This window comes from Brachypodium distachyon, chromosome 4, assembly GCF_000005505.3.
Source record: "Brachypodium distachyon strain Bd21 chromosome 4, Brachypodium_distachyon_v3.0, whole genome shotgun sequence".
In the NCBI taxonomy this organism is placed as follows: Eukaryota; Viridiplantae; Streptophyta; class Magnoliopsida; order Poales; family Poaceae; genus Brachypodium; species Brachypodium distachyon.
The window spans coordinates 32,197,265-32,225,240 of NC_016134.3; the positions used below are offsets into that span (position 1 = coordinate 32,197,265).

The window sequence follows — 27,976 nt, forward strand, 5'->3', positions numbered from 1 at the left end:
CACCACATTAAATGGCTCGTTCGGTTTTGTAGTTACCGGTGAGATTAGCAGATATTATTTGTATTTTAGTTCAAATCTCTTCCAATCATCTCCAACTCCCCCAAGAAATGGTGGAACCGAACAAGGCCTTATGACTTATAACTTGTTCGTTTAATCCCATGCCTGCTTTATCCAAGGGGAATGGAAGAGACTCTGTCACTCCCTCCGTCCCGAAATAAGTGACGTGTGGACATGTCGCTTATGTCCTGACGAAGGGACTAGTTGATTTTCCTATCAATCTTTTTCAAAATTACCTGCAAGGAGTGAAGAGGATTGACGGGGGTTGGAGGAAAATTAAACAGCAATCCCTTCGAGCCCTCTTGATCCCCAGGTGGTGGGATTAACGGAACAAAGTCTCAGGAGGAAAAAAAGTCACGGCTTCCTTCAACCCTGATATACATTTAACAGTCCCTTTACACACCTTTCTTTTCCTTTTTTTTTTCTATGAACACTTGACTTCTGTACTTCAACATAGTGGACATTTAATCTTGAATTCCTCAATCAATTTGACAGGCTAGAGAGCCGTGAACATTCCATAGCCAGCGAAAACCAGGCCAAAGAGAAGGAAACCATAGTCAAGCAGCCGCTGCCACAAGCTCATTGATGACCCCACTATGCGGAGATGGAAGGCGGTAGGCAGCACGAAAGCGAGCAGCGCACTCACCGTGCTCCCAACAAAGGAGATGAAAGACCCAAATGCAGGCACAAAGGAGGCCACCACTGCCAGGATGATCACCACAGCGATGCGGCTTGAGTGCAAGCCCAACCATTCGGCACCATGGACATTGTGGGAAAGCTTATGGAAGCATCCGATTGATCTGATTCTCATCTCAACAATCTCATGGATCGGGTGCATCATAACTGGGAATGTGAATGCCAGTGCGAAGCATAAGCCAACCTGTCCATAGATTATTCAAACCGTTAATAGGATATAACGTCACTATTCCAGGATGTGAAACGCATTTGACAACTAAAGATTTCACACTGGGTTCATACTTCATCTCTAATTATTATATTGTACTAAGACTCCATACATAACGAGACTACAAAATATTTTACTAGAAAGTGTAATAGCGCCGAGGTTGACGGATATTTAATGTCGGGTCTGAAAAGTCCAGACTACTTGAAGAAGAAGTATACCAACCTTAACTGCAGAAGAAGACCAGGTATTGGGAAGATTAAGTGTTATGATGTCCTTGGTGGCTTCACCATAGGCCAAGTACCCACACACTCCAAAACACGCATACACAAATATGATGCAGACAACTGCTTGAGAAAGCACCCAGCGGAACTTTCTTCGTTCTGCCATTGATGCCTCCAGCGCCAGAGTCATACTAAATCCTTCAAAGCAGAAAACTGCGACCCCGAAAGTGAAAGGTATCGCCCAAAGACCATTGAAAGCACTTCTATTTGCAAAAGGATGATCGAAAAGTTGAACGTCATCTTTGATAACTATGGCCATCGCTAAGACATTGCATGCATCTGCAACTATGCTGAATGGTGAAAGCGAGGACATCGAGCAGACGAAGGACAGCGCAGTTTGCACAGGCAGGAGGATGGCAAAGATGAAGCCGGCTGGCGACATCAACTGGGTAAACATGGAATGGAGATTCTGAGCAATGAATATTAGGTAAGCAACAGACCCACCGGCTTGCGAGACAAAGATTAGGATTTCTGTCAAGCATCTACCAAGAGTACCAAAGCACTTGTCTCCCAAATCTCCATATGTGTAGAGAACATCACATGGCTCTTCTGTTTCTTCCTCTTCCAGTTTATCTCTACAGTCCACCTTCAGATTGAAAACCTATATCAATTAAATACACAACTAGAAAGTAGTAATGTTATGAAAACCGAAGACAATCAGTAAAAGTAAGAGATATGGCATAGGACACAAACAAATACCTTTGTTTACCATTTAAAGGTTTGTCAATTAATGTGATGTGTGCCCGATAAAACTCTTAGGGTCCAACCAAAAGTACTGGACATGCTCAAGAAGCAATAAAAAATAAATATAAGAACTAAACAAGTTTTTCCGCCCAACATAACTAAAAAAAGCTTCATGTTTACATAAACATAATACTAATAATAGGTTAACACACAATAAGATCAATTAATAATAGCAGTTGATATGACTGCAGACCTAGAAATAAGACAGGGTGATACTTAACATTTTCTTTGTGTTTTTACAAACATCATGCTTTCAAACAGTTTGTTTGCTCTGTATTTTGAAGGAAAATAATTCACAATATTCTATCTCACATGGTCGATGTTATGACGTATGCTATGAGCCTATGACTCTTGTTTTGGAGATCACGAATATTGTTCAACAAGTATACAAACATCACATATTGTTGCAATACTTCATATTGGCCTTACGAACAAATAAAACAACTGGAACAAATACGAACTTAGTATTGGAATAAAAGGTTTATACAAACAAATACACAAGTTTACTAGTGGAACAAACAATAACCATAAGGAATGAAAATTAGCTCCAAATATAACACATCTTTATCAGTCTTGTTTTTTTAGTTATATCAGTCTTGTTTTGGATGTATCGTCATAAGACATACTCCGTACGATATGTGGTTCAAACAGATGGAGACACTCGGCTCAAAATATATGCAGCTTTTAACCAAATGCCAAAGATAAATGCAGAGGGGGAGTTTTGCCGCTTTCTCTATCTTTTAAGCAATTTCAGTATACTGAAATTGCTTAAAAGATAGAGAAAGCGGCAAAACTCCCCCTCCTCCCACGTTTGGGTGCAGCATGTCAGGGGCCCCCCTCTCCAGACCGGCTATATTTAATTGATCACAATACTTAGAAGTTTAAACTATCCAATTTTCATGAAAATAACAGCTTAATCTGTGCAGACTGAGAATTCCGAAAAGTATTTTCCGAGCAAAACCAGAACACACAATCAATGAGAACCGGCACAGCCAGACATACACAAAGAAGAAAGAGCAAGAGAGAAAAAAGGATGTGCACGCAGCGTAGGGGGTACTGTACTGTACTGACGAGGAGGAGCATGCAGTAGAGCGTGGCGCAGCCGGCGGCGGCGACTCCCAGGGACCCCGCGAGCCAGCCGGCGGTGCGGAAGGCGTAGGGCAGGCCGAGCACCCCCGTCCCGACGATGGACACCACCACGTTGCCCAGCGTCTGCGCCCACGTGGCCCCGCCGCCGCCAGCTCTCCCGGTCTTGGCCCCATCCTCCCGCGCGGCCAGCAGCAGCGGCGCCGCCTCTGCCTCTCCCATCCCCAGCATAAACAACCGTCGGTCCGCGGGCGGCGGCGGTGGCAATGAAGAAAATGAAAAGGGGGAGAGAGCTAATTAACGGGCTTCGATTTTGGGTTTTGTTTGGTGCACGAGGGAGGAGACGGCGATAATTTTAATCTACGGAGTAGGATTTTGATTTGGTTGCGAGGGATATGTATAAAGCCGTTTCACACACAAAAAAAAGAGTATCTTTAATTCTGATCTGGTCTTGGGTTCCGATGGATATATAAATCCGCACGACATAGGCAGACATGGTTTTTCTGATAATGCTAATACAAACCACAAATGTGACAGAAACGCATGCATTGCATGGCATATTGTGTGTGATATTTAGAAGGCCAATACTTAATTGCTGTCAACAATTCGATTTGCTAGTAGTATTTAGGAATGGAGAGAGTACTAGACGAACATGAGGACGATGACGAGGAGGATGACCATAAATCCTGCCAGGGTACAGCCGCCGAAGCGAATGGAGGCACAAGGACTATCAGAACGACTTACGTCGTCAGCGGTGGCACCAATGAAGGATGCCACGACTCGATCGGAGAGCCGCAACACGAGTCAACCGGACAAAAAACGCAAACCGTCTACTCCTTCTGTCCCATATTAAATGTCGAAATATTACATGTATCTATACGTATTTTAGTATATACATACATCTATATTTAGACAAATTTGAGTCACTGTCGACACGCTTTAGCCTAGATGACAAAGGCAAAGTTGGCATAGTCACGTATGCCGGCATCGTTAAGTCAAACTAATACTAAGCCGGAATACCAAGTGTATGCCGGCATGACTATCTTGTCTTATGAAATTGCAGGATAAGGGCGAATAGTCTGATCTCGGCCAGCGCCGAGATGTCTCAACGGTCTTATCCTCACCACATGGCGTAAAGTAAAGCAACGCTATCTTTATCACAGAAAAACAGCCGCCGCTTGCGTTGCGGTGCCAAGCGACTGCGCAAAGAAGCACCGAAAGAGAATTTCTGATGGAAGCCGACAGATGACTGTTGTACTTGTTGCAGAGCGCCAGGAAAAGTAAAGTTGTCTTGCCCCCTGCGGCGTCACCCGGAGGAAACCAAAACGCGTGCCCAGCGTGGCCCAAAGAAGATAACGTTAAGTTCCGGCCCGCATGTCAGTGTGAAATGGGCAGTCCATAAATAGAGCGCTACCCCTCCCAGGAGAGGGGGCGATCATTTAGACATCTAGGGTTTTCCCCTTCTTCTTCTTCTTCCTCAAGATACAGCTCAAGGAGCGCCATTGCAGAGCTTGCTATTTCGGCTAATACAACAAAATAGGAGTATGAGTTTTACCTCGGTAAGAGGGTTCCGAACCTGGGTAAATCTGTGTGTACTTGAGTATTCGCGCGTTTTCCCTTCACGTCCTCCCTCCTCCGGATCCTTCTTCGTCCATCAGCTCCAAGATAAGCCATCACATGGCATCTGTCGTGACACCACCACGACAGTTACTTGATTTGAAACGGAGGGAGTATATGCAATCGAAATCCACGCAACTGGACAAAGGCACGACATCTTTCGTATTAGAGATCTAGATTTAGAAATTTATGTTTCCCTGTTTTCGAGCAACACGATCAATTATTTTCATAGTACTCCCTCCGTCTCATAATTTCTGTCGAAATATTGCATGTATTTAGACATTTTTTATAAATAGATACATCAAGACAGGGAGTACTTCGAAAATACGGAGCTATCGAAGAGGGACAAAAGCATGATACAGAATTATGGATACTCCACGCTCCTGCTTTGCCGCATACGTGCGACGCCCAACGGCGACTTTGGGGTGGGTGGGGGTGGGTGCATTGGCAGCGGCGGCCGTGGTATTTGTTTAAGACAAAGAGCTCTACTGGACCGGCCCACTTACTCCGAATGGTAGCCCAAGACTGCGAAAAAGGGGAGAACCAAAAGGCTGAAATCAGAACACCCCAGGCCCCAAGGCTGCTCCAAAAGCCAGCACCCGCATGACCCTCGCCGCCGGTCGCCCATCCCCTCCGGTCGCTACCCTCCTCGGACGCTGCCGCACTGCGCGCTGTCTCACCCAGCTCCACGCACGCATCATCGTTCGCCTTAGCCTCCATAACCACCACGCCCTCCTCGCGTGCTTCGCCCCCGCCTGCGACGCTCTCGCGTCCCCTTCCGTCGCCGACTACTTCCTCTCCGCTCTCCCTTCCGCGTCGCCCCGCTCAGCATCCGCAACACCATGCTTGCTTCCCTCTCCCGCCATTCCTCGCTCCGCTCTGCGCTTGCGCAATTCAATATGATCCGCCGTACCGCAAGCCCCGACCAGAAAAAGAGCGGTGATCCGCATGTTACGCCAGTTCACCACTCCAAAGAGTATTTGTAGCGAGGGGAGGAGCCTAGATTTTATTGAGCACATGATCATTGCTTCAAATGATTGAAATTATCAACCAAGACGCTGGCTAAATTTTTGAATTCTCTAGCAGAAAAAAATAAATCCACACCCTACCTAGGACTTCTTAACAGAAGGATAGAAAAAAAACCAAACACCGCTGCCACGGATAGGGAAGCAAGGGAATCCTGCAAATGTTCCGCTTCTATTTCAATCTCCAAATCCCGAGGGAAGCAATTGAACTAACAATTCCCTAATAACTTCCTAAAAAAAACAATTCCCTAAGCAATTTTATGGCAAACATCATTATCCTTTTAGTATTTTGTAATAGAATTTACTGTTTTGTATTAAAAGGAGGTGAGAAGTTTTTTTTTACAATACAAGGAATTGAGATATTAATGGGACGTTGCCACCGATTGACTCGTTATATAGTAGTAAAATATTTTGGTCTATTGATACCTTATTTCATCATAGTAACTTACACATGCAATGAATGCTTTTCGCTGTATATGATCTGTGTCATGATATGATATCATACAATTCAGCATGGATGCAACGTCAATTAACTTAACATTAGTGTTGATTTTTATAATTAGATTTAAAGAAAATGTCATAAGTGCATGAGATTTGTCGTGGAATTCATAGGATGTTATAGAGGAAGTATAAGATTTGATGGACTATAAATTTCGAGAAAATAAACATAATAGCTATAAAAATCAAGTTAGATTAGTAGATAGAACTCCATGAAACTCATTTTGCATCCAAGCTCAAGCAGTCCCGTTAAATTTTTTTTCAAAACAAATTCACATGTCATGCTTGTTACATGCCTATAAAATTTTATTAATACGAAATACTATTATTCGTGAGCTACACGAAAGAAGAACACATGAATCATGAATCTTAAATAGATGTACTATTTGACTATTTCTTATTACTATAATTCCACAAATTTTACCATTTTTGTGCAGATCACAAATTCATATACATTTCATAAATGCAAAAATATATAGTGGTAAGAGATATTTGTGGAGTTTTTTCGGCATTCTTTTGAATCATATAAACGTAAATTCATTTTATTTGAAATACAAAGCTCACTAGAGCCCAGATCCAAACATCTGCAGCAGTAGAGGTTCAATCCGGAGTACTCTTGCGAAGAGATCAGAGCATCTCTAGCAGTTGCCGAAAAATTTGACCCCAAAAAAATGAGTATTCGGTCTACCGATCTCGTTTTCTTCGGTTTCAACTTGACACCCGCGGAATAGATCCCAAATACCTAATCCGTAAAATCGAATCTCTCCCCTGGCCCACCTAGCCCAGCCCAACCTACCTACTGTTCATCATCTTCCTCCCTCGCGTGACTTGCGTCTCTGTGCTGCTCCTTGGAGAACCTGCCGTTTTGCTTGCTCGGGCAGGGGCTGTGGGCGCGGGCGGGGCCGGCAGAGGCGGCTGCGGGCAGGGGCAGAGTCGGCGGCGGTGCGGCGACGGCTGCTACAGTCAGAGGAGGGCCTGGCGATTCTGGGGGCCGACCACGGAGGTGGGGAAGGACGCGGTTGCGGCGGCCGGAGGCGGGGAAGAAGAAGGAGCGGAGGCGGTCGGTGTAGAATTGACGGAGAAGATGGAGCCAAACGTTTTTTAAACCATTTTTAGCAGTTCGGATTGGTTGTTCGGTTCGCTTGGGACACTGAAGATGTAAGGATTTGGGAGGAGGAAATTAGTTGATCCGAAAAAAATTTGGTAGATCGGTAGCATATACGGTATCTATTCGGAGCCTTTTTTTTCTTCCAAAAACCGAAAACTGTCTGCTATTTGCTAGTTGCACGGTATACGCTACTACCTCCGTTTCATATTTTTACATGTATCTACATGTCAAAATCTTACATGTATCTACACATTTTTTAGAAACAGATACATCCATTTTTTAGCAAATTTTTAGCAAATTTGAGATAAGAATTATGCAACTATCCGTTAAAGTTTCTGTCGCATGCTAAAATGACACGGTGAAATTACGATAAGCTCATCGCCACTAGCTCGATACCTCTGGTCCCAACTCCCAGCTCCCAAGCTAAAGGGAAAGAAATTAGGACCGAAATTGAGGTAACCTTACCGGACCCTAAACGCTCGCTCCCACATGTCACCACGGCCCGCACCACACGCGCCTCCTCCCTCCTCCCCCTCCTAACCCTAGAATCTTCCAGAAGCAGCGCGAAGCAGCGGGGAGGGCGCCGAGCGCGCTGCGCTTCCAGAAGCTTCTAGAAGCTTGAGGAACGAAGGAGGCGCGATGGGGACGTCGGATCTGGACCGGCAGATCGAGCAGCTGAAGCGGTGCGAGCCGCTAGCGGAGGGGGAGGTGAAGGCCCTGTGCCTCAAGGCCATGGAGATCCTCGTCGAGGAGAGCAACGTCCAGCGCGTCGACGCTCCCGTCACAGTACGTGTCCACGCGCACCTCCTCAAGCTTCCTCCTTCCTCTTCTCGATTGGGTGCCGTTTGGACGCGATTCGATAGGGGCAATGTTGCGCTCTCGATGCGACTCGCACCTCGAGGTCGCACTGAAGATTGCGGGTCGTTAAGACTGTGCTGATGGGTTGAAGGCTTCGATTCCGTTTATTCTGGCAGCCAAAGTTTAGCCCGTTGTGATTGAGATTAACTAGTGTTCGAATTACGGTTCTAGGGTCTGGTTGGTGAGGTGATGATGTTAGATGTCCTGTATGGTCATCTTCTTGAGGTGGCTTGGGGGGAATAGTTCTCATTCTTGTCGGGGTTTTTTCAAGGAAAATGATGTAATGCGTGTACTTCACTGGTTCTGCCTAGGCATTGTTTAAGACATTTTATTGGGAGGTCCAATTATTCTGTTTTTTGGTAGTATTTGTCGAATGGCAGGTATTGAGTAGGCAACAACATGGTTTGGGTAGTTTGTGTCTTCTATGTACTTGTTTGTTTGTATAGCCGTCAAATTAATTGTCCATCGATACGCAAGGTGATTCTTTTCACCTTCTGCCACGTGGGGTGCCCTGGTGTTATCTGATTCCCTATAGTTTGTTCTTGGAAGAAAGTGTGCATCTTCTTTCTTTCTTTCGTCTACAGAGGAAATAGGGAATTAGGTGTCATGATTTATGTTATTGTGCATGTACTCTTTTTTTTGTGGGTGTTGAACTGCTGGAATGGTTGATCCCACTGCTACTATTGAAACTTGAAGGTGATATTGTCTGTTGATATGTTAATTGCCTAGTATACCAGACAGACAACAAGATCTTTTCTGTAAGTGTGGAGGATTACTTCTGTAAAGCTAGTAGACATTCCATTTCGTATCAAGTCAATCAAGCTCCTGGCACAAGGATTATATTATATGTATGCAACATGACTAAAATAACCTCTTAAGATGTACCTGCAGACCATAAAGCGGCAGATACATGTTACAGTTAAGTGAGGGACTGAGGGATATTAAATGAATTAGGTAAAGTGTCTTTAATGTTAAGCAACATGAGGTCTAGACTCTGTAATGACCTGTTATGTGAACGTTTTCGTTTTGCCATACACGATAAGTTATCTTCTCGTGTTTGCTTTAGGGCCATAAATTGTTATTTCAACTTCATACATTCAGTTTGTTCATGGTCAGCAATACTTTCCTTTTTGTTAGATTGATATATAAACATGTGTTCAGATCATTGTGATCGCAGAAAATAAAGTTTGCCTTTTGCACTCAGATATGTGGAGACATTCATGGTCAGTTCTACGATATGAAAGAACTATTTAAAGTTGGAGGTGACTGCCCAAAGACAAACTACTTGTTCCTTGGGGATTTTGTTGACCGAGGATTTTATTCTGTCGAAACATTTTTGCTTCTTTTGGCCTTAAAGGTAAATGCTTTTCATAACATTAAGATTATTTTGACATATCTGCTAATGTATATCTTTCAATGTTTGGATACTGATAACTTTGTTCCGAAAACGGTAACCATGATTTGTTCTGTTGACCAACCTAGCAGTGACTTTGATTATATTGCCTAACTGGCCGATTTTACGGGTATGAGGAAGGTACCTGATCCTTGTGTACAGCCCTGTATATGAACAGTAGTCAATGGCTGGTGCTTAGCTTTCTGTCATGATGTGTACATGCATTCGATTCTATGGAACTTGTATAACAATGGACAGCTTAATACCATGAACTAATTCACATTAATGGTGTCTATATACCCTTTTTTGTTGGATTTTATTGCACATGAGTATACATGACTCGCCATTTTTCAACGACTCCTAGCTAGAATTGGTAGCACATTTCAACAAGTTATTTTGCATCTGATTTGTTTACAGAGTGGTAAACTACCAGCTTGCTGTTGTTAATTTTGAACTCCTAGTTAGCCCATTGTGAACATAGGCACTCATGTGTTGGGCAAGATGAGACAAATATTGCTGGCTGGCCAGCGACGCGTTCAGAGGAAATTGCATGGTTCAAAAAAGTGCTAAGCGTTACGCGAGCGGCGAGGCACCGCTCAGAGGATTTGAAGCTTAAGCGTTCCGTACGGACTCTGTTTTTGAGAAATTGGCGGGATTCTTGGAGGAAATCTAGTGGAATTGGAGAATTTGGCAGGATTCTGTTGTTCGCCCAGGAGAAATTAGCGGGATCCTTGGAGGAAATCAAGGGGAATTGGAGAAATTGAGGGATCCTTGGTGGGAATCAGGCGGGAGAGATAGAGAAGCCGCCCTGCAGAAGAGAATTTTGCTAATGGGCCTTATCAGCGCTTAAGTAGGCACTTAGGGCCTAAGCAAGGCGTTTTCTCATTGATCAGAGCTTTTCCCCGCTTACGCGACGCTTTTTTGAACCCTGGGAAATTGCCATCTAAGTTGTAGTCCTGGGAGAATTTGTTAGGAGAGTCGAGAAGGAATAGGAAGTTAATTTTAAAGCTAGTATGGAAGTATTAGAACGATAATTTAGTCTTCTCTCCTGAAAGTTGCCGCCTGGGTATATCCTTCTTAAAGCCATGCCTTTTCGCTGTCCTCCAAGTTGACATCATAGCCATTAATGCTACCAAACATTATTTTTGAAATTGAGGCAACAGATTTGTGTTGATTCATTAATTAAGAAAAGTTTTTTTTTACATGGCAAAACAAGCCAGCGGCACCTTCTCCCACTGCTCCAGCGCCAGCGAGTGTGGCGAAGCTGGCCCCCTCAGCAGCAGATATTCCTGTTCCACCTACACGCAGCTTCTCCTCTTCTCTCTGTTTTGTTTTGCCTGCAGCGTCGCCACCCCCATGAGCAGCTCTGTTCTGTATCCCCCCCCCCTCTCTCAATAAATGCAGCGTGCAGGCAGAGAAGGGAAGTGAAGTGCTGGTGGAGAAGAAAGAAAGGAAGGCATGTGATAATATTATTACAGTGAGGATGAGTTCACTGGGCTGTGCTTTGCATCATCCTCTTTTTTTCTTTTTTTCCATTTCGTGCGAGGCTGAGATTTTCTGTGGCTGTTTTCTCTGTATTGCACGGGGTATACTAGGCCAAGTTGTGTGTCGTGACTTAATTTGGTAGTGGGTGTGTGATGTCATCTAATATGCCATCATACTAGTTGGTGTTGTACTGTTGTGATTTAATTTGCCTGTCACACTAAGTTAGTATGTGTCCATGAAGTCGTCTCGCCACTTGCCTTAAGCGTTTTAGTGTTGTGAAGGTGTGCGGTCGCCACAGCTCGCCATACCGCTTTAAAAACTTTGGTATAGACATGACAATAACTTTGGTATAGATTGATTCTTCACACATGAATACACGGAATCCTTATATAGTGGATGCTCAGGTTCTTGACATCTCCTAATAGGATTGGCTTTATTAGACCTTTCCTTATATAATAGGACTCTTTCCTAATCCTATACTTTCCAAAAAGACTCTCCTCCTTGCTGTGTGTTGCTGCTTCAAGTCCTTGCCAAACATATGACCACCACTGCTGCAATAGGATCAACGTGGTGTTTTGCCGGCCAGCCGGCCACATGCAAACTACTAACGTCAAGAACAATAACACTACATCTTACTGGATGACTGAGATGGTTAATACGGGAATTGTGCATCTTCAATAAACCCTTTATTTGTTTTTTTTTGAGAGGCCATATGCCCATTCGTGATTTCTCATGCTGTTTATCTTCTCCCTTGCATTCTAATTTCCTAATCCCGCTTCAGTAGTTAAAATATTTGGAGTTCGTATCTTTTAAGTTTTATTCCGTGCAATTTCATTGACCATGCTAACTGTTATGATCAAAATGTCTAAAGGTTAGGTATCCTGATCGTATAACGCTAATACGAGGAAATCATGAGAGCAGGCAGATCACACAAGTGAGGAACCTTTTCAAACCGGATATCCTACATTGATGTTATGAAAATTGCCATTTATTCTTTGGTCTCATGCATTGCTCCAGGTTTATGGCTTCTATGATGAGTGTCTTCGTAAATATGGCTCGGTGAATGTCTGGAGATATTGCACAGAAATATTTGACTACTTAAGGTAATATTTTTGTTTTTGTTTGCACATGGTTGTACAACCTGGCTGCTATGTGTTTCTTTGAATTAAATAAAATATACAAAGATCTGAAAGCTGTTGTTACCTCGATTTGTCCTTTTCAGTTTGTCTGCACTTATTGAGAACAAAATCTTCAGTGTCCATGGAGGCCTTTCCCCTGCTATTTCGACACTGGATCAGGCAACTCATTTTCCACTGTTACTTTTGTAGTTCAAAATATTCCATTTCTATTGTTGATTATAATGTGCCCTCAACAGATAAGAGTAATAGATCGCAAGCAAGAAGTACCTCATGATGGGGCCATGTGTGACCTTCTTTGGTCTGATCCAGAGGATGCTGTAGATGGTTGGGGTTTAAGTCCTCGGGGTGCTGGATATCTCTTTGGCGGAAATATTGTTACTTCATTTAACCACTCGAACAACATAGATTATATTTGTCGTGCTCACCAACTAGTCATGGAAGGATTCAAGTGGATGTTCAATAACAAGATTGTTACTGTATGGTCCGCTCCTAATTATTGCTACAGGTACTTGAAGGTTCAACTTATGTAATGATCTTTAGATTTTAGCTGTTGGCAGTATTGAGATGGTTCTTGTGTAGAGTATTGCTGTTACTACCCAAATGGGCTGGAATAAGATTGACTGGGGGAAGTGGGAACTGAGGGAATGGAAGTGGGTGTAGGCAGTGGTGAAGCTACACAGTAGCTGTGATGACATTGCAGGATTTGGCAAAACAAAGGGCCCCTAGCTATGTATATAATGGGTTTCCATGGATATGTAACATATATGTATTGCTTTGACCGCACATGGTGTGACACCAAGCACCGCCACTGGGTGTAGGGCCTGTATTGAAGCCATAAAATATTGATAGCATAAGACGTTCTACATTTTCCCACTAGTTCGAACCTTAGTTCCTTTTAGCACAGCTATTTATTTTCTGTTATCAACTGATCATGGTGCTGCTTTGTATGCAAATTATGTTCAACTAACCCTGTACACTGTATATTTAGTACAAGTAATGAAATTTAAAAATCTTCTAGTAGCTCCAGTGTATTATCTATATATAAAATTATTGCCATGGTTTTGGATTCCAGAATTTATGTAAGAGAGATATATTACTTTGAATATTTTCCATGGTCAGCATATTATGATATGTATGCTGTATTTTTCACTAAACAAAGTTCTTACCTCTTTCCATTATCTGAATTATAGGTGTGGCAACGTCGCTGCAATTCTAGAGCTTGACGAGAACCTGAATAAGCAGTTCCGCGTATTTGAAGCTGCTCCACATGTTTGTGCTCATGAGCTATACCATTACCTTTGTAATATGTTACACCTGGTGCCTAATTTGTCCGTTTGTGCCTGTAGGAATCAAGAGGCGTTCCTGCAAAGAGGCCTGCGCCAGATTACTTTCTTTGACAGTGCAGACATGACGTGTGATACCCTGCTCTTCCATGCTCCTGAGTACTGGCAGATAGGTATTGCAGGCATACCATGCTGGTAGATGAGATGATCTCAGGCTTTACAAGAGACTAGCCAAGAGGTGCTTTCGGGATGTATAAATTGGTTGTTATGTGCCCATCCAGGTCGATTTTTTGTAATGAAGTTGATGTCGGTATCCACTGCCTCCCAAATTAGCTCCAATTTGAGCTTTTGAGAAAATGCCTCTGTAAAGGGAGTGGTGTAGATGAAGCCTCTGGGCACATGATGTAAAATTTTGATACCAGTCTCTTCATCCCCAGGAAATCCATTTGCTAGAATGTAAAATGGTATGCAAAATGTGTACCTTGAGTTAATCTGTTGTTGCACTGGAGTTGTAGGAAATTTTGTAGTTTTCGTGTTTGCGTGAAACTGTCAAGAAAGCATATTGTATGGTATCATGATTGAAGCTGTTCTGAAAATGTGCAACGGTTGCCAAGTTGGGGAAGTGTTGTACCCTATACTCCTATAGACGAGATCTGACTCTTTTTTCTGAGAAAGACGAGATCTGACTCTTTGCCAGCTCTTATGTTGTAGCTTGTAATTTTTCATGAGAGCACTTGGTTGAGTTTGGGGTTGAGATGATACTTGTAGCAATGCGTTCGAACAGCTCAGCCTAATGATTTTCAGTTAGTTGAACCCTGTTTCAAAGGCTGGGACCAACATCTGTAGCACTATGTTTGCATGCTTTGTGCGGCCGTCGATCTCACACCCTACGTCCATAGCTTGATGGTTCATATCGTACTCCCCCATTTTCTTTCTTTTTACACGTTCAATGAGATCGGAGAACTTCACAAGCGTACATGTAGATGTATATGTAACTGCACATGTAGATTAAAAAAAAAGAACAAATTCAGGATATATATGTTCTCACGTGTACATTATTATATTGACCCTTCGAAGAAAACCAGGTGTGCAACATGTTATCACGTGTACGTACAACTGTATATTGTTTTGAAACCCTTTTGAACTTTTTGTAAAGTAACTTCGGAGTCAAAACCTTTTTTCTTGAACACACCAAACGTTTTCAGGGCCCCTTTGTTTCACGGGAAAACACTAGTTGAAAACCCGTGCGTTGTTACGGGAGAGAAATAATAAAATGTAAGTACAAATCATGCTAATGTACAGAAAAATATGCCCACAATTTTCATTTTCTCTCTATATTCATTCTGCATCGCTATTCTTGGGTTCTTTATCATATATTCTTTTTCATTTTCTTTCCTCCCCTCCCTTTTCAGCCCACCTCTGTATTTTCTTTTTTCTTCCTGGTTAGCACCATTTTTTTTCCTTGCCCATCTTCCTGCCAATCGACCCAGCCTCGTCTTCCTCGCTGCGCATGGTGGACTCCAGTAACGCCCGCCGCAGCGCCCGTTGATCTCGCCTTCGATTCTCTCTCGTCTGGATGTTTCTCCTAAAATTGAAGCCTCCGAATTATCCCTCATCACCCCACAAACCGAGTCTGACTTTTAATTCCAAGTTTCATCTCCTTAATTTTTCCGATTTATGAATCTCCCCCGACTCGTAACCGGGGCAAAAGTCCTACCTTGCTCTACTTCGTCCTCCGCCCCAATGGTCAATGTTGCGCCGGCAAAGAGCTCTAGGCGTGTGTGCAGATGGCACTGGCAAGATGCTGTTGTTACAACTCGGTGGGCCTGAAGACGCCGTCGATGTCATGCAGCGCCGCCGGCTGTCAACGTTGGCGGTCGGGACAGAGGTGGGGAGCATGGGAGGAGTAGCAGCAGCCATGGAAAAATTGTGGCGGCCAGAGCGGAGTCGGTCAGGATGAAGATGGGGGGATAGAGGAGTAGCACGACCATCGCGAGATTTGGTTCTCTCGCTCTCTTGATTTGGATCCGAAGCGGGGGACGGGGTGCTACGATCGGTGATGAGGCGGATCGGGGCAAGTGCCGTGTGTGAGGAGGAGGTGGATCGGGGCGGGCGACGAGGATGAGGAGGCGGGGTGGGGAAGAGATCGGGAATTTGGATTTGGATCCCATTGCTAGAGTTCGTTTTGGAGATGGGATGTGAGGAGGCAGAGAGGGGGTAGTTCGTGTTTGACTTGGATGAGATGTGAGGAGGCAGAGAGGGGCGGGATTTTGGGCCAGGGAGGCGATGCTCGAGTTCGTGTTGGAGATGGGATGTGAGGAGGCAGAGAGGGGGTAGTTCGTGTTTGACTTGGATGGGATGTGAGGAGGCAGAGAGGGGGTAGTTCGTGTTTGACTTGGATGGGATGTGAGGAGGCAGAGAGGGGGCAAGATTTTGGGCCATAGAGACGATGCACAGGCAACGCACACGGTTCTCACCACCAACTGCAATTTAATACTCTCTCCGTTCCATAATTCTTGTTGGAATATTACATGTATCTAGACGTTTTTTAAGAATAGATACATCCATTTTTGGGTAAATTTGAGACAAGAATTATGGAACGGAGGGAGTAGATAGGAATAGATTAAGCAAAAAGGGCATAATGAATTAGCAGCTTACATCTAACTTGCTTGGAGGCCATGTCATGTTGAAAACCTTAGCTTTAGCTAGCTATGTTCTCCTTGACAGGTCTGTGGTTGCTTTAGATTGTCAAGGCTTCGTTAACAATATCCATTGCTAGTTCTTGTAACTACAACACCATCCATTGAGAGAACGTAGAATGTTGGGCAATGTTTTTTTTTCTAGAATACGCCTAGGTAGGCGTATCATCGTTTATAGATAGAAGCTGCTAAGAAGCAGAATAAAAAATTACAATCGTCTTTAGCCCGTGTCTCTCCACGGAATACCTGAGTCTCTCTCGAAGGGAAAAAAGAAAAAGGGATTACAGAAGAGTTTGGCATCTCTCCAGTTCCGCCATTCAGAAGAAATTTCAGCAATGAGGGAGGGTTTACAGGGGCGTTTGCTGTCGAAAACGATGCCATTTCTGTGCTTCCATATAGAACAGCAAACGACACTGATGCCTGTGGCCAAGTCCCTCATTTCGTTACCTGCGATTAGAAGACTGTCCCACCAGTCGACGAGTGTCGAGTTCTGAGACGGAGTCCAATCCGCCTTATGCCAGGAAGAGAAGATGTCAAACCATATGGACCTGGAAAAAGAACACCCCATCAGCAAATGGTTGATGGTTTCCCCTTCTTGATCGCAGAGTGGACAGTAGGCAGGGTGATCCAGGCCTCTCCTTGCCAGACGATCGGCAGTCCAGCAGCACTGTCGTCCGACAAGCCACATGAAGATCTTGCATTTATTGGGAGCTTTCGATTTCTAGATGAGGTCGTATCCTGGCATAACTTCTCGGCCCCCGAAGAAAGCACCGTAGGCAGATTTCGTAGAGTATCTACCAGAAGCAGACCAGTTCCAGAAGAAAAGATCGCCTCTTTCGCCAGGCAGGACAACGTTGTTGACGCAGTCCCACATTAGAAGAAACTCCTGCCAATGATTAGCGACAGTGTCTAGGTTGAGGAAGCGAGCCCATCGATTGTCGATGAGGGCATCCTTGACAGAGAGCCGCCTCTCGCCTCTATGAGCAGCAGCAAAGATGTTAGGGGCAAGGTCTTTGAAGCGTGAGCAGAAGAACCACGGATCGGTCCAAAACGCCGTGGTGTTCCCATCCAAAGCCAGAGCAGAGGTAGCAGCTTCAAATATATCAACAGCTAGAGGCGGAAGACGCAGAGAGAGATCCTGCCAAGGCGAGTTCCTGTAGGTTCTTTGAAGCCAAAGCCATTTAGTCTGCAGCGCCATGTTGAGAAATCGCAGATTAGGGATGCCAAGGCCACCGAACTTGCAAGGAGCGCAGACCACATTCCAAGCAACCAAGCAGTTACCACCGCTAACTTCCTTCTTCCCTTTCCATAGGAACCCTCGGCAAATCCTCTCAATGCTAGAAATGGCTTTGGAAGGGAGATCGAGGGAAAGCATAGCATACACTGGGATAGCGGAGAGGGTAGATTTGATCAGGGTGAGACGACCGCCCATAGAGAGCATAGAAGCCCGCCAACTCTGGAGCTTGGAGCCAATCCTATCCAGCAAAGGCAGCTGGGTGGGGGAGATCTTGCGGGTATGGAGGGGAAGGCCCAAATATGTGCAAGGGAAGCCGTCATTGCAACAAAGCTGTTCTTCAAGGAGATTGACCTGTTCCTCGGTGCAACGTATAGCGTGAGCAGAAGATCTGGATAGGTTGACTTTCAGAACCAGAGGCTTCGCCAAAGTCTTCCAAAATGGAAGAACAAGCAAGAAAGTCTCCTGCATTGGGTGCCAGGAACGTGACGATATCAGCCGCAAAAATGGAAGTGCGATGACGTAGGCCACAGTCCGTCAAGACACCCTCCTCATGGGCTTGCAGAAGCAAAGAATTGAAGATGTCCATTGCTATGATGAAAAGCATAGGAGAGAGGGGATCTCCCTGGCAAAGGCTGCGAAGATGGGCGATCGACTCCCCTGGAATGCCGTTGAGAAGAATTTTAGTCATGGCAGTACCCAACAGTCCACCAATCCAGGTGATCCCTCTTCTTCTGAAACCACGTTGGACGAGAACGTCAAAAAGTAAGGACCAATGAAGAGAGTCGAAAGCTTTAGAGATGTCAAGCTTAAGAAGGATCGAGGCGCGGCCTGCGGAATGAAGTTTCCGAACAGAATTTTGAACCAGAGAGAAATTGTCGTGGAGACAGCGTCCTTTAATAAACGCGCTTTGTTGGATGCCCACGATATCCGGCAGGCGAGAGGCCAATCTATTCGCAAGGACCTTAGCGATGAATTTCCCCAAGGCGTGATTTAGGGTGATGGGCCTGTAATCCCTGATGGTCCTTGCGTCCTCCTTCTTTGGGAGAAGGCACAGATAGGCTTGATTGACCGATTCCGGACCACGGAATCGCATTTGATGGAAAAAGTTAAAGCATTCGACCATATCTTGTTTGATGATGGGCCAGCAACTCGAGAAGAAAATGCACGAGAAGCCGTCTGGGCCTGGGATTTTGTCGTGGGGGGAGGTGCGTATCGCCGTGAGAATCTCTTCGTCGGAGAAAGGGCTCTCCAAATCGGAGAAATCCCTGGCCTGGATGTTGAGAAAATCCAAGTCTAACGAGAAGTCTCTGTGTGCTGCTGATCCGATCATAGACTGGAAGAATTTCTCGGCCACATGAGCTTTGTCCACGTGATCAGAAACGAAGCGACCCTCATCTTCAAGCTTAGCAATGAAGTTCTTGCGCCGTCTGAAACTAGCATGGGAATGGAAGAATCGAGTGTTGGCATCACCCTCCGATAGCCACAGGAGCCTTGAACGCTGCCGAGCGATGGTTCTCTCCAGAGAAGAGAGCCCAAGGAATTTATGCTTCAGCTGCCTACCGAGCAAGCGTTCGTCGACCGAGAGAGAGCGGTGCTCCATAGCCACGTCAAGACGGAGGATGATCTCAGAGCAAACCAAGATTTGGAGTTTGATATTGCCGATCCTCTTGTCGCTCCAGCTCCGCAACGCCTTCGCGCATGCCCTCAACTTAGCCGAGAATCGTATAAAGGGATTAGCCACGTTGACAATGGATTACCAGGCCTCCTGAACCACATTGTAAAACCCGTCGATTTTGACCCAGTGTGCTTCAAAATGAAACCTTCTGCCCAGGCGAAGATTGGCGTCCAGGTCTAGCAAAAGAGGAGCGTGGTCTGATACCGTAGTGGCGAGGGCAGAAAGGAAAGAGTTGGGACGAGAAGCATCCCAGTCCACGGAGGTGAAGAGGCGGTCGAGTTTCTCAAGTGTAGGGGAATCTCTCTCAACCACGTGTATCGTCGCCCCGCGAGATAAATTTCCTTAAGATTGAGATCCGTGAGCAGACATCTGAAGCGAGACATGGAAGCACGGTGGAGACGGGCGTTGCTTTTATCCGCCGCATTAACAATGGCATTGAAATCGCCCATGATTGCCCAAGGACCTGCATGTAAATCTCGCACGTCCCGGAGCTCTTGGAAGAAAGAAGGCCGATCTTGATGTCGGTGAGGTCCGTAGACAGAGGTAATCCACCAATTCCCCTCGGAGGAGTCCACGTAGAGGGTTATAGAGTGATCAGCAAAATGGGCGTTAGACAAATTGACACGGAGAGAGTTCCAGGCCACAAGAATGCCCCCTCGAGTACCCGCAGCAGGAAGATAGGCAAAATCGTTAAAGTTATTGCCGAGGCAGTCAATGACTACAATTTGATCCACAACTTCAAGTTTTGTTTCTTGGAAACAGACTATAGATGGAGCACAACCTAAGACAACTTGGAGAACAGCTGCGCGCTTGGCCAGGGAGTTCAAGCCTCGCACTTTCCACACGGGAATCTTAGTGTTTTGCGACATGGGACAAAACACCGTTCACCTCAGACACGAGGGCTTAAAACCCGACGCCCGCCTGAGCGTCATCCAAAAGCGGGATGGCACCGGTGTCCCAACCGAAGAGTGCAAGAATGGCGGAAATATGTTCCTGTGAGAGCGGCTTCTCAAAGACCTTGAGGTATGCCTGTAACACGTCCTCCCCTATGCGCTCTCCTTCGTGGGCAATCCCTAGCCGAGAGATCAGGAATTGTTGCTGACGCTTGATGGAAGAACCAGGCCGCTTCCTCTGGGCGATTCGTTGGCTGCGATGTACCGGGCCGCCGCATCCACGTTTAGGGCGTGGAGCAGGGAGAGGGAGAAGCGACAACGTTTTCTTGCGGAGACGCGAGCGGAAGGAATCCACCGGCGAAGGGGTCGGCGAGCTGGGACGCCTCGGAGTGAAAGGCTCTGCGTCGGTTGAGAGGTAACTTCCGCGTGGAGAGAGACTCACTCTGAAGAAATGCATCTCTGGGCCGAAGGAAGCCTCCTGGGATTGGGCCGGCGAAGGGATCGCCGAGGCTGGGGAGCCGAAGCCCTTTCCGGGTCCCTGGGCCGAATGCGAGTCTGGGCCCAAGACCGTCGCCAAAGAGAGAGCGCAGGGTTCGACAGGTGGAGAAGGAGCCAGCTCTAGGGCTGAGTCAAGCACCGGCCCCACACCCTGCCTCAGGAAAGGATCAAGGAGCAACCCAGGCTGGCCTCCAACCACATGGGATCTGCAGCCTTCTCTCCAGGGTGCACCGAAGGGCAGGAAGAACCATGTGGCGACAAGTCCAAAAGCACTGGATTGTCGCTTTTGACCGACAAAGCAGCAGCAGGGGCAGACGGAATCGCCCTTTTGGACGTCAGCGCGGTACCCGGTCCCACCGGCTTAGGAATTTGAATCGCTGACCGGGCACGCCACTCTAAGCCCCTTGCCGGAGCGACGCCGCCACTGGACTACTTAGGCGAGCCGCCGTGGACAGTGTCATCGTCCGCAACGCCCCGGCGACAGGCGAAGAAACGACTCTTGGGACCGCGGCGAGAGGGGCCACTGCACGGATCGATGTCGAAGTCATCACTGTCGTCGAGTGATCCGGAAGGCCGCCTTCGGATCTGTCCATAGACAACTCCTGATCTTCAATGCAAAGCACGTGGATGAAGACGGGGCAGTCGAGAATCTGAACTTCCTCGGGAATGAGGTCTTCCACGGTGTGACAGAGAGCAGGGTTGATCTCCTGATCCAGGGGGGAAGGGGGCTCCGGGATCCCCAAGATCTTCTCTTTAGCGATCAGGCCTGGGTCGTCGGTCCAGACATAGGCCGAGAAACGGCCAAGATCCTCCTTCCGGGCCGTCTTCGTCCCTAGGCGCTCGATCCAGCAAGCAGGGCCGAGGATGGCGGCTGCCGTCTCCTTGTCCCAGGTGTGAGGCGGGACCCCGTCCATTTCCACCCGGAAACGGAGACGACGAAGACGGGCTTGAAGCTGCCGGTTCCAGATGCCGAAGCGGAGGGAAAAGTTGCAACCATCAAGCTGCCCGGCGGCAAGAAGGGCGTCCCGTGCCCCGCGAGAGTCCGGATGGCACCCGACGGGTTCGGGTACGGGTACATCTCTACCATACCCGTACCCGACAACCCGACCCTCAACCGCTACCCGTACCCGTGGTCGGGTATGAAACTTTACCACACCCGCCACCCGTCATGGGTACAGTTAACCCGCGGGTATTTTTACCCGACCCGCCACCAACAGTAAGTCGCGAAAAAAACACAGAAAAAAAGCACAGGAGGAAATCGCAGAAAAAAAATCCTCGAAACCCCTCATCGTCTCCATGCCGCGATAGGAAAGGCGGCGGCGTGCTGTATCCACGGCGGCGGGGCTTGATCCGATGGCAGCGGGGGTAGGGTCGGCCGGATCCCATGGCGTCGGGTCCCGATCCGGCAGTGGCGGGGGCACCATCGGCCGGATCCCACAGGCCACGGCATCGGGTGCATTGCCACCGCTTCCCTCGTCCTGATGCGCCGCCGCTGCTGGAGGCTAGGAGGAGGCAGGGGCGCAAGACGGAGTGGAGGGTGGAGGAGGCGGGGGCGTTGGCCGGCGCGGACTGGAGGAGGACCGGAGCAGTGGAGGAGGAAGGAGGCGAGGCGTCGGGGCGTCAGGGAGCAGTGGAGGAGGGAGGATGTGCGGGGCGTCGGCGGACTGGCGGAGGGAGCCGGGGATGAAGGAGGTGGAGCGGGGCGGAGGGAGTGGGAGGGACCGAGGGAGGAGGCGGCGGCGCGACCCCAGGGCGGCTGGTGGAGGATGCGGATGGATGGGGTGAATTGATTAGGGTTAGGTTTGGAGAGATTCCGGAAATATATACCAAAGTTACTGGGCCAAGGCAAGATTTGCAGGGCTTTTGTAATGGGCTGCCACAGGTGCGGGTATACGGGTCGGGTACCCCAATACGATACCCGTACCCGCCATACCCGTCGGGTACAGAATTTTACCATTTACATACCCGCGAGTATTTTTTTTACCATACCCGTATTTTAAACGAGTACATACCCGTCGGGTATGCGGGTATCGGGTACCCATTGCCATCCGGACGCGAGAGTTAAGCACGCACTGGAAGTCTGTCGGCCAGAACAGGCGAAGAACAAAGTGGTCCGTCACCGCCGGGCATAGCCTGCAGATCACTCCTCGTGCCTCAAAAACAGGAACCCGACAGCGCTCTCCAACCACTGAGACCGTCAGGCTCCAGACAAAGGAGTCCTCCGCCTCTTGGATGGCGCGCGAACGGGTGATAATGACGCGTTCCACCGAAGGCCGCACCAAAAAGAGAATCTCAGGCACCCGGACGGCCAGAGTCGGAGAAGTGACCGACGCAACCGGGGGGGGGGGGGGGGTTGGCGCAGTGTGAGGGGGCGCAAAACCAGGAGAAGGCGGCTGCGCGGGGACGACAGCCGGCGCGTGGAAGGACGAGGGAGAAGACCCGGCAAAGAGGAGGGGGCGTAAGGCCGGGCGGGAAGTCAGCGGCGAACGGGAGCGGGACGGCACAACCGTCGCCAAATCCACCGAGCTCGCCGCGCGGCAAGCCCTGGCGACGTGTCCCTCTTGTCCACACCTGCGGCAGCGCCTCTCGTTGGGGTAGAGGGCAGCCACATGGTCATCCTCCAGGCAGTTGAAGCACCTGCCCGCCATAGCCTTAAGGATATCCTTCGCAACGTGGAGAGAGGGGAAGATCGGGCTGAGGCTAAGCCGCTGACAGCGCGGCCGTTTCCTACCTCCCGGGCACCAGCTCTCTTCGTCCGGCGCGACTCGGGGGCCCAGACGATGCGAGACCGCGGGGCGGACCGGCGGCGGAGGAACCGCCGCACGAGGAGGCGCGACGACCACAGAAGCGAGGCGCACAACAGCCGGTTGGCCAACGGAAGCCGGCGAGCACCCCACTTCTCTCGCGACCTCCGAATAGGAACGAGAGTCCCCATCTGACGAGGCGCTCAGAGCAACCCTGCTAGCAGACGAACAGGGAGGGAGTCCGTGGGGAAGGGTGACCGGGGAGCAGAGGAAGGTGGCTGCCGGCGCAAGGGGGAGGGGAGAGGGACGCAAGGGGGAGGGGGCAATGTTGCACGGCACTCATTTTAGGCCCGCTTGGGTTGCCGGCATCGGGTCGCCATCCAGGGCCATCGTAGCCTACCTGAACAACTTCTTGCTGAGAGGGAGGCGAGCAATTCATTCAAGTGATCATTGTGGCATGAGGGGGAGGTGAGAGAGAACAAAGGGTGGGAGAGACCGTGACGATATAAATGGTGTGTGTTTTCAAAGGGATGCGGTGTCTCCCGCTCTTCTCAATGCATGCAACCTTGGTTTTCTTTGTGCCCGAGTGGGCCTTGATGTTGTGAGAATGGATGAATCGAGCGTTTCTAGCGGACCCAAGAAAGTGGTTCTTAAAGCTGTGTGTTATTAATTAGCTTGGCCTGAGGTCACATGCAAGCATCCAAACACCTAATTCTACATTTAGTGGATCAGATTTGTCGGTGATGCAGGCAACCAAATACGAGAGACGAGAATTACAGTTTTTTTAGGGAGTAAATTAAAAAAACCACCACATTAGTGGCTAGAGTTTCAGTTCGGTACCACTATACGATTTCTTTACTGAAAACCACCGGATTTTCTTAATCACTCGGTATCTACCGTCTAAGATCAAAACTGACAAGGATGGCCCACTGTCAGCCCTACCTGTCTTGCCAGCTGGATCGCCAGTGTGGCCATTATCATCGTTCGTTAGCCAGCGAGCTCCTCGTCTGGCCATGAACCGGCGTCCTCGCCACCAGAGACGACGACCGCACCGCCGCCCTGGCTGCCCACGCGACGAAGCCCGCGCGAGGCTGCAGCCGCTCCGCCTGGACACCACTGCGCGGGGGTCTTCGTTTCCATCTCCGGCGGGAAGACATCGCAGAGCGACAAGTTCTACAACTCGGGGGCGCCCACTTCTCCCCAGCCGTCTCCCGCCTAGCCGCCCGCCTCCGCCTCTCCCCGTCCATGGCCGCCGTCACGCTCCTCTCCCTGGGCAACGACGCCCCAGATGCGTTCGCCCCGGCCAGCCAGATGCCGCTCGTCCACGAGGTCCCACCGCACGCACGCAGCACCGCCTCTGCACGCGCCCGTTGCTGCCGTTCCGTCCGGCGCGCGAGGCATCGCTGCGCCGCGGCTGTCGCTACGCACGCGCCCGCGACCTGCCGCCGCCGCTCGCAGTCCCCCGTTCCCCGTCCCCCTTCCACCGCTTTGTCCCCTCCCCACTCTGTTTCTCCTCCGTGCCCTTCTCCTGGAAGCAACGCCCGGGCATCCCCAAGATCCCCGTCCGCTCCTCCTCCGAGGCCGGCAGCGGCGGCAAGAAGCCCCTCCCGCTCCCGCCCTCGCTCCTCTGCAGGTCCGGCGCCGACCCCTACGACCTCTCCTCTCCTGCAAGCGCGCCACCTCCTGCTTCGCCGACAAGATGAAGTCGCCATGAGATCGATTCGAGATAAGTGCATGGTGCAAGGGAGATGCAGCGGCGCTCAGGAGGGAAGGAGGACTGCTGCGCTGGGCTTGGACAGGGGAGGAGAGACCGGAGTTCTTGGCGCCTAGTGGGTCAGCGGGGCCGGAGCACTTCTTGGTGCGGCGGAACTCGCCGGTGGTGTTGTGGGCCGCGGAAGTGCGAGCTTCCTCCTGGGTGCGATAGAGCTGTGCCTTTAGATCGAGCAAGGATGCGCTCCGACGCCCTCGATGGCCTTGTGCTTCTTCGACATCACCGCAGGACTCCACTTCCTCCGCGCCGTGACGCCGTCGAGGGCCGGACTTGGAGAAGAACGCTGTGGCACCGGGGCGCACTAGCCACGCTGGAGACACGGTGGCAAGCTACATTGGCCCGACAGTGGGCCATCGCTATCAGTTTCGGATTTAGAAGCTAGCGACAGAGCGGCTATGTAAATCCGGTGGTTTTTAGTAACGAAAACGTAAATTGGTACCGAAATGAAATTATAGCCTCTCATGTGGTGTTTTTTTTTTGTAATTTACTCTTTTTTATAGGATCACAACTAAGCTAAAACTACTCTAGGCTTGAGCCTTGGTCTGACATGTGTGATTTGTTGGACTACACTTTATTAATGTATCTGTTCCACAATACATGACGCACAAATACATGGTGCATAAAATAATGTTACCTGTCAAACTTTTTGAAACATGACCGAGCTTATAGCAAACAGATATTGACATCTATTATACCAAATTAATGTAGCATCGAATATTTTTAATGGATGTAGTGGTTTGATTTAGCATAGTAGACATTGATTATTTTTTAACAAACTTGATCAAGTTTGGATAAATTTATGATACATCATAAAACTTATATTTTAGAACGGTACAAGTATGAATGAAAGAGTACGGTTAAGTAAAACTTGGACAGTCTCACTGTTAAGTGGTTCCTCTGTTTCAAAATAGTCTTTTTTTCGAAAAAAAGTAGGAAAGGTCCTTACTGCATCATTTTGTATTTATAAAGATGGAACATTTACAGAGTGAGTATTTACAGGCTGTTTCAAAATAGTTACTCCTTCCGGCCGGAATTATTTGTCAAAATATTACATGTATCTAGACACTTTTTACACATAGATACACCCGTATTTGGGCAAATTTGAGACAAATAATACAGGTCGGATGGAGTAGTATACATTTAACTTTGTCCTAAGTCAAAAGTTGATGACGGGAAAATGGGGCGAGCAAATACACTACACGTCCACATCATAGATACAGATTAAATTAAATAAAATGTAAAGTGCATGAATGTAAATGAGACAAATAACATCAAACATTGCAGGCTCTTCACTTCCAGAATTCTTACATTTACATAAAAACTCTGTTAATTACATCTCTCACGAGAAAACTCCTGATTAAGAATTCCAACATCTCTAAAGGATTACAACATATGCCTATGACTATTACAAAAGATAAAAATAAAATGAAGTCCTCCTCGCTTGTCGATGACGACGGACGCCTGCTCAGGGAACTTGAAGTTTGTTCATGTAATTGTGTTTAGAATTTTGGAGCGTATATTCGCATTGTGGATTAGATTTCTAGATTTGATTTGCACTAGTATGATATCAAGTGCGAATATATAGTTTTGGCTATGCGTGGAGCTCACGATGTTGACTCTTTTGGCCGCCGACTACCTCATGCAGTCGAATCTCTAAACAGACTCCATATTTATATATTGGGCATGTATATTAATTTGACATAGTTTAGTGGCACATGTATGACTATGATGCCTATAAGCATCATAATCAAAATGATGTTTTATGAGTTATATTTTCATCATTATATTTGGTATCTTGTAATATATTTTGCTAATATGCCTGATTCATTTTATTATTTTGGAAAAGCCACGTGTGGAGCGTAACTTATAATTTAGCATCAGCCTTATATCATGGAATTCCGATGGGAACCCATGCGCAGGGCATCTATTATCATTTTAGCATTTTTACGGCTCAAACTATGTGAATAAAATATTTAAATGCACTATATGATTGTGGTACAAGCGACACATGCTATGTTCCTAATCGCCATTCATTTTTTACTTATCATATGTGCACCCATATGAAAGATGCATACAATTTATTTTGGACGAGATGCAAATGCAGATTTGAAGCCGAAGATAATTTGACTATCCTTGACCATAAAAACATGACTTATTATTTTGGCGAAATAAACTCATATCATGGAATTCTTATTGAGAACCCATGCGCAGAGCGTCAAGTTATAATTTTGGGATTTTCATGGCTCATATCATGGAATTCGCGAAGAACTCATGAACGGAGCTTCGATTTATGATTTCAAGATTTTTAACGGCTCATATCATGGAATTCGCGAAGAACCCATGCGCGGAGCGTATATTAAGATTTTTGTTATTAACATATCAATTTTAGGTGTTTCCCCGAACATTGTCCTTGTCGTGAACCGCGAATGCCAAAACGAAAGTATGCAAAATATATGATCCTTGTTCTGAACCACGAAGGCCAAAACGAAGGTGTGCAAATATATGATCTTTGTTCTGAACCGCGAAGGCCAAAACGAAGGGGTGCAAAATATATGATCCTTGTCCTGAACCGCGAAGGCCAAAAAGAAGGCATGCACAATATATGACATGGGACTATGCAAATTTCCTTGATCCGAACCAAAAGGCCGAACCTAAGGGCATGGTATCATGAAGAGACAATAACATATTCCTTATTCGAACCAAAAGACCGAAACGAAGGGCATGACATGAAAAAGATGAGGATGCTCCTTTACTTGAACCAAAAGGCCGAGCCTAAGGGCAAAAGGACGGCATGATTTTCTACCTTCTCCCCTCTTGAAGCACCGAGCTACTCCTTGATTTCCCTCTTCTACTCTCTCTCACGGATGTTCCTGCTTTTGTGAACTTACCGAGGGAAGCAGCAGCAGTATGTGTGTATGTGTTGAGGGTCTATGCTTAGGAGAATAGGGGAAGGTTTGCGCGTATGAGAGAGCCGGGCAGGT

At 47.5% G+C, this 27,976-nt stretch overlaps 2 protein-coding genes across 3 annotated transcripts; one reads left to right on the plus strand and one right to left on the minus strand.

Moving 5' to 3' along the window:
• Positions 1-328: 328 nt before the first annotated feature.
• LOC100830361 (amino acid transporter ANT1) lies at positions 329-3,450 on the minus strand. 2 transcript variants are annotated; one of them, XM_010239718.3, is made up of 3 exons: positions 3,049-3,450; positions 1,184-1,828; positions 329-937 (listed from the first exon to the last, which is right to left on the minus strand). In XM_010239718.3, the coding sequence occupies exons 1-3, from the start codon at positions 3,301-3,303 to the stop codon at positions 554-556; spliced, it is 1,284 nt and encodes a 427-aa protein (XP_010238020.1). In that variant the 5' UTR covers positions 3,304-3,450; the 3' UTR covers positions 329-553. The 2 variants fall into 2 exon arrangements, with proteins under 2 accessions (XP_010238020.1, XP_003577930.2); XM_003577882.4 differs by having other exon boundaries at positions 3,058-3,448.
• Positions 3,451-7,771: 4,321 nt separating this feature from the next.
• Positions 7,772-14,174, plus strand: LOC100830667 (serine/threonine-protein phosphatase PP-X isozyme 2). Its single transcript, XM_003577883.4, has 8 exons — positions 7,772-8,106; positions 9,383-9,535; positions 11,928-11,990; positions 12,074-12,159; positions 12,279-12,354; positions 12,432-12,700; positions 13,386-13,464; positions 13,542-14,174. Exons 1-8 carry the CDS (start codon positions 7,960-7,962, stop codon positions 13,590-13,592), a joined length of 924 nt encoding a protein of 307 aa, XP_003577931.1. The 5' UTR covers positions 7,772-7,959; the 3' UTR covers positions 13,593-14,174.
• Positions 14,175-27,976: the final 13,802 nt, after the last annotated feature.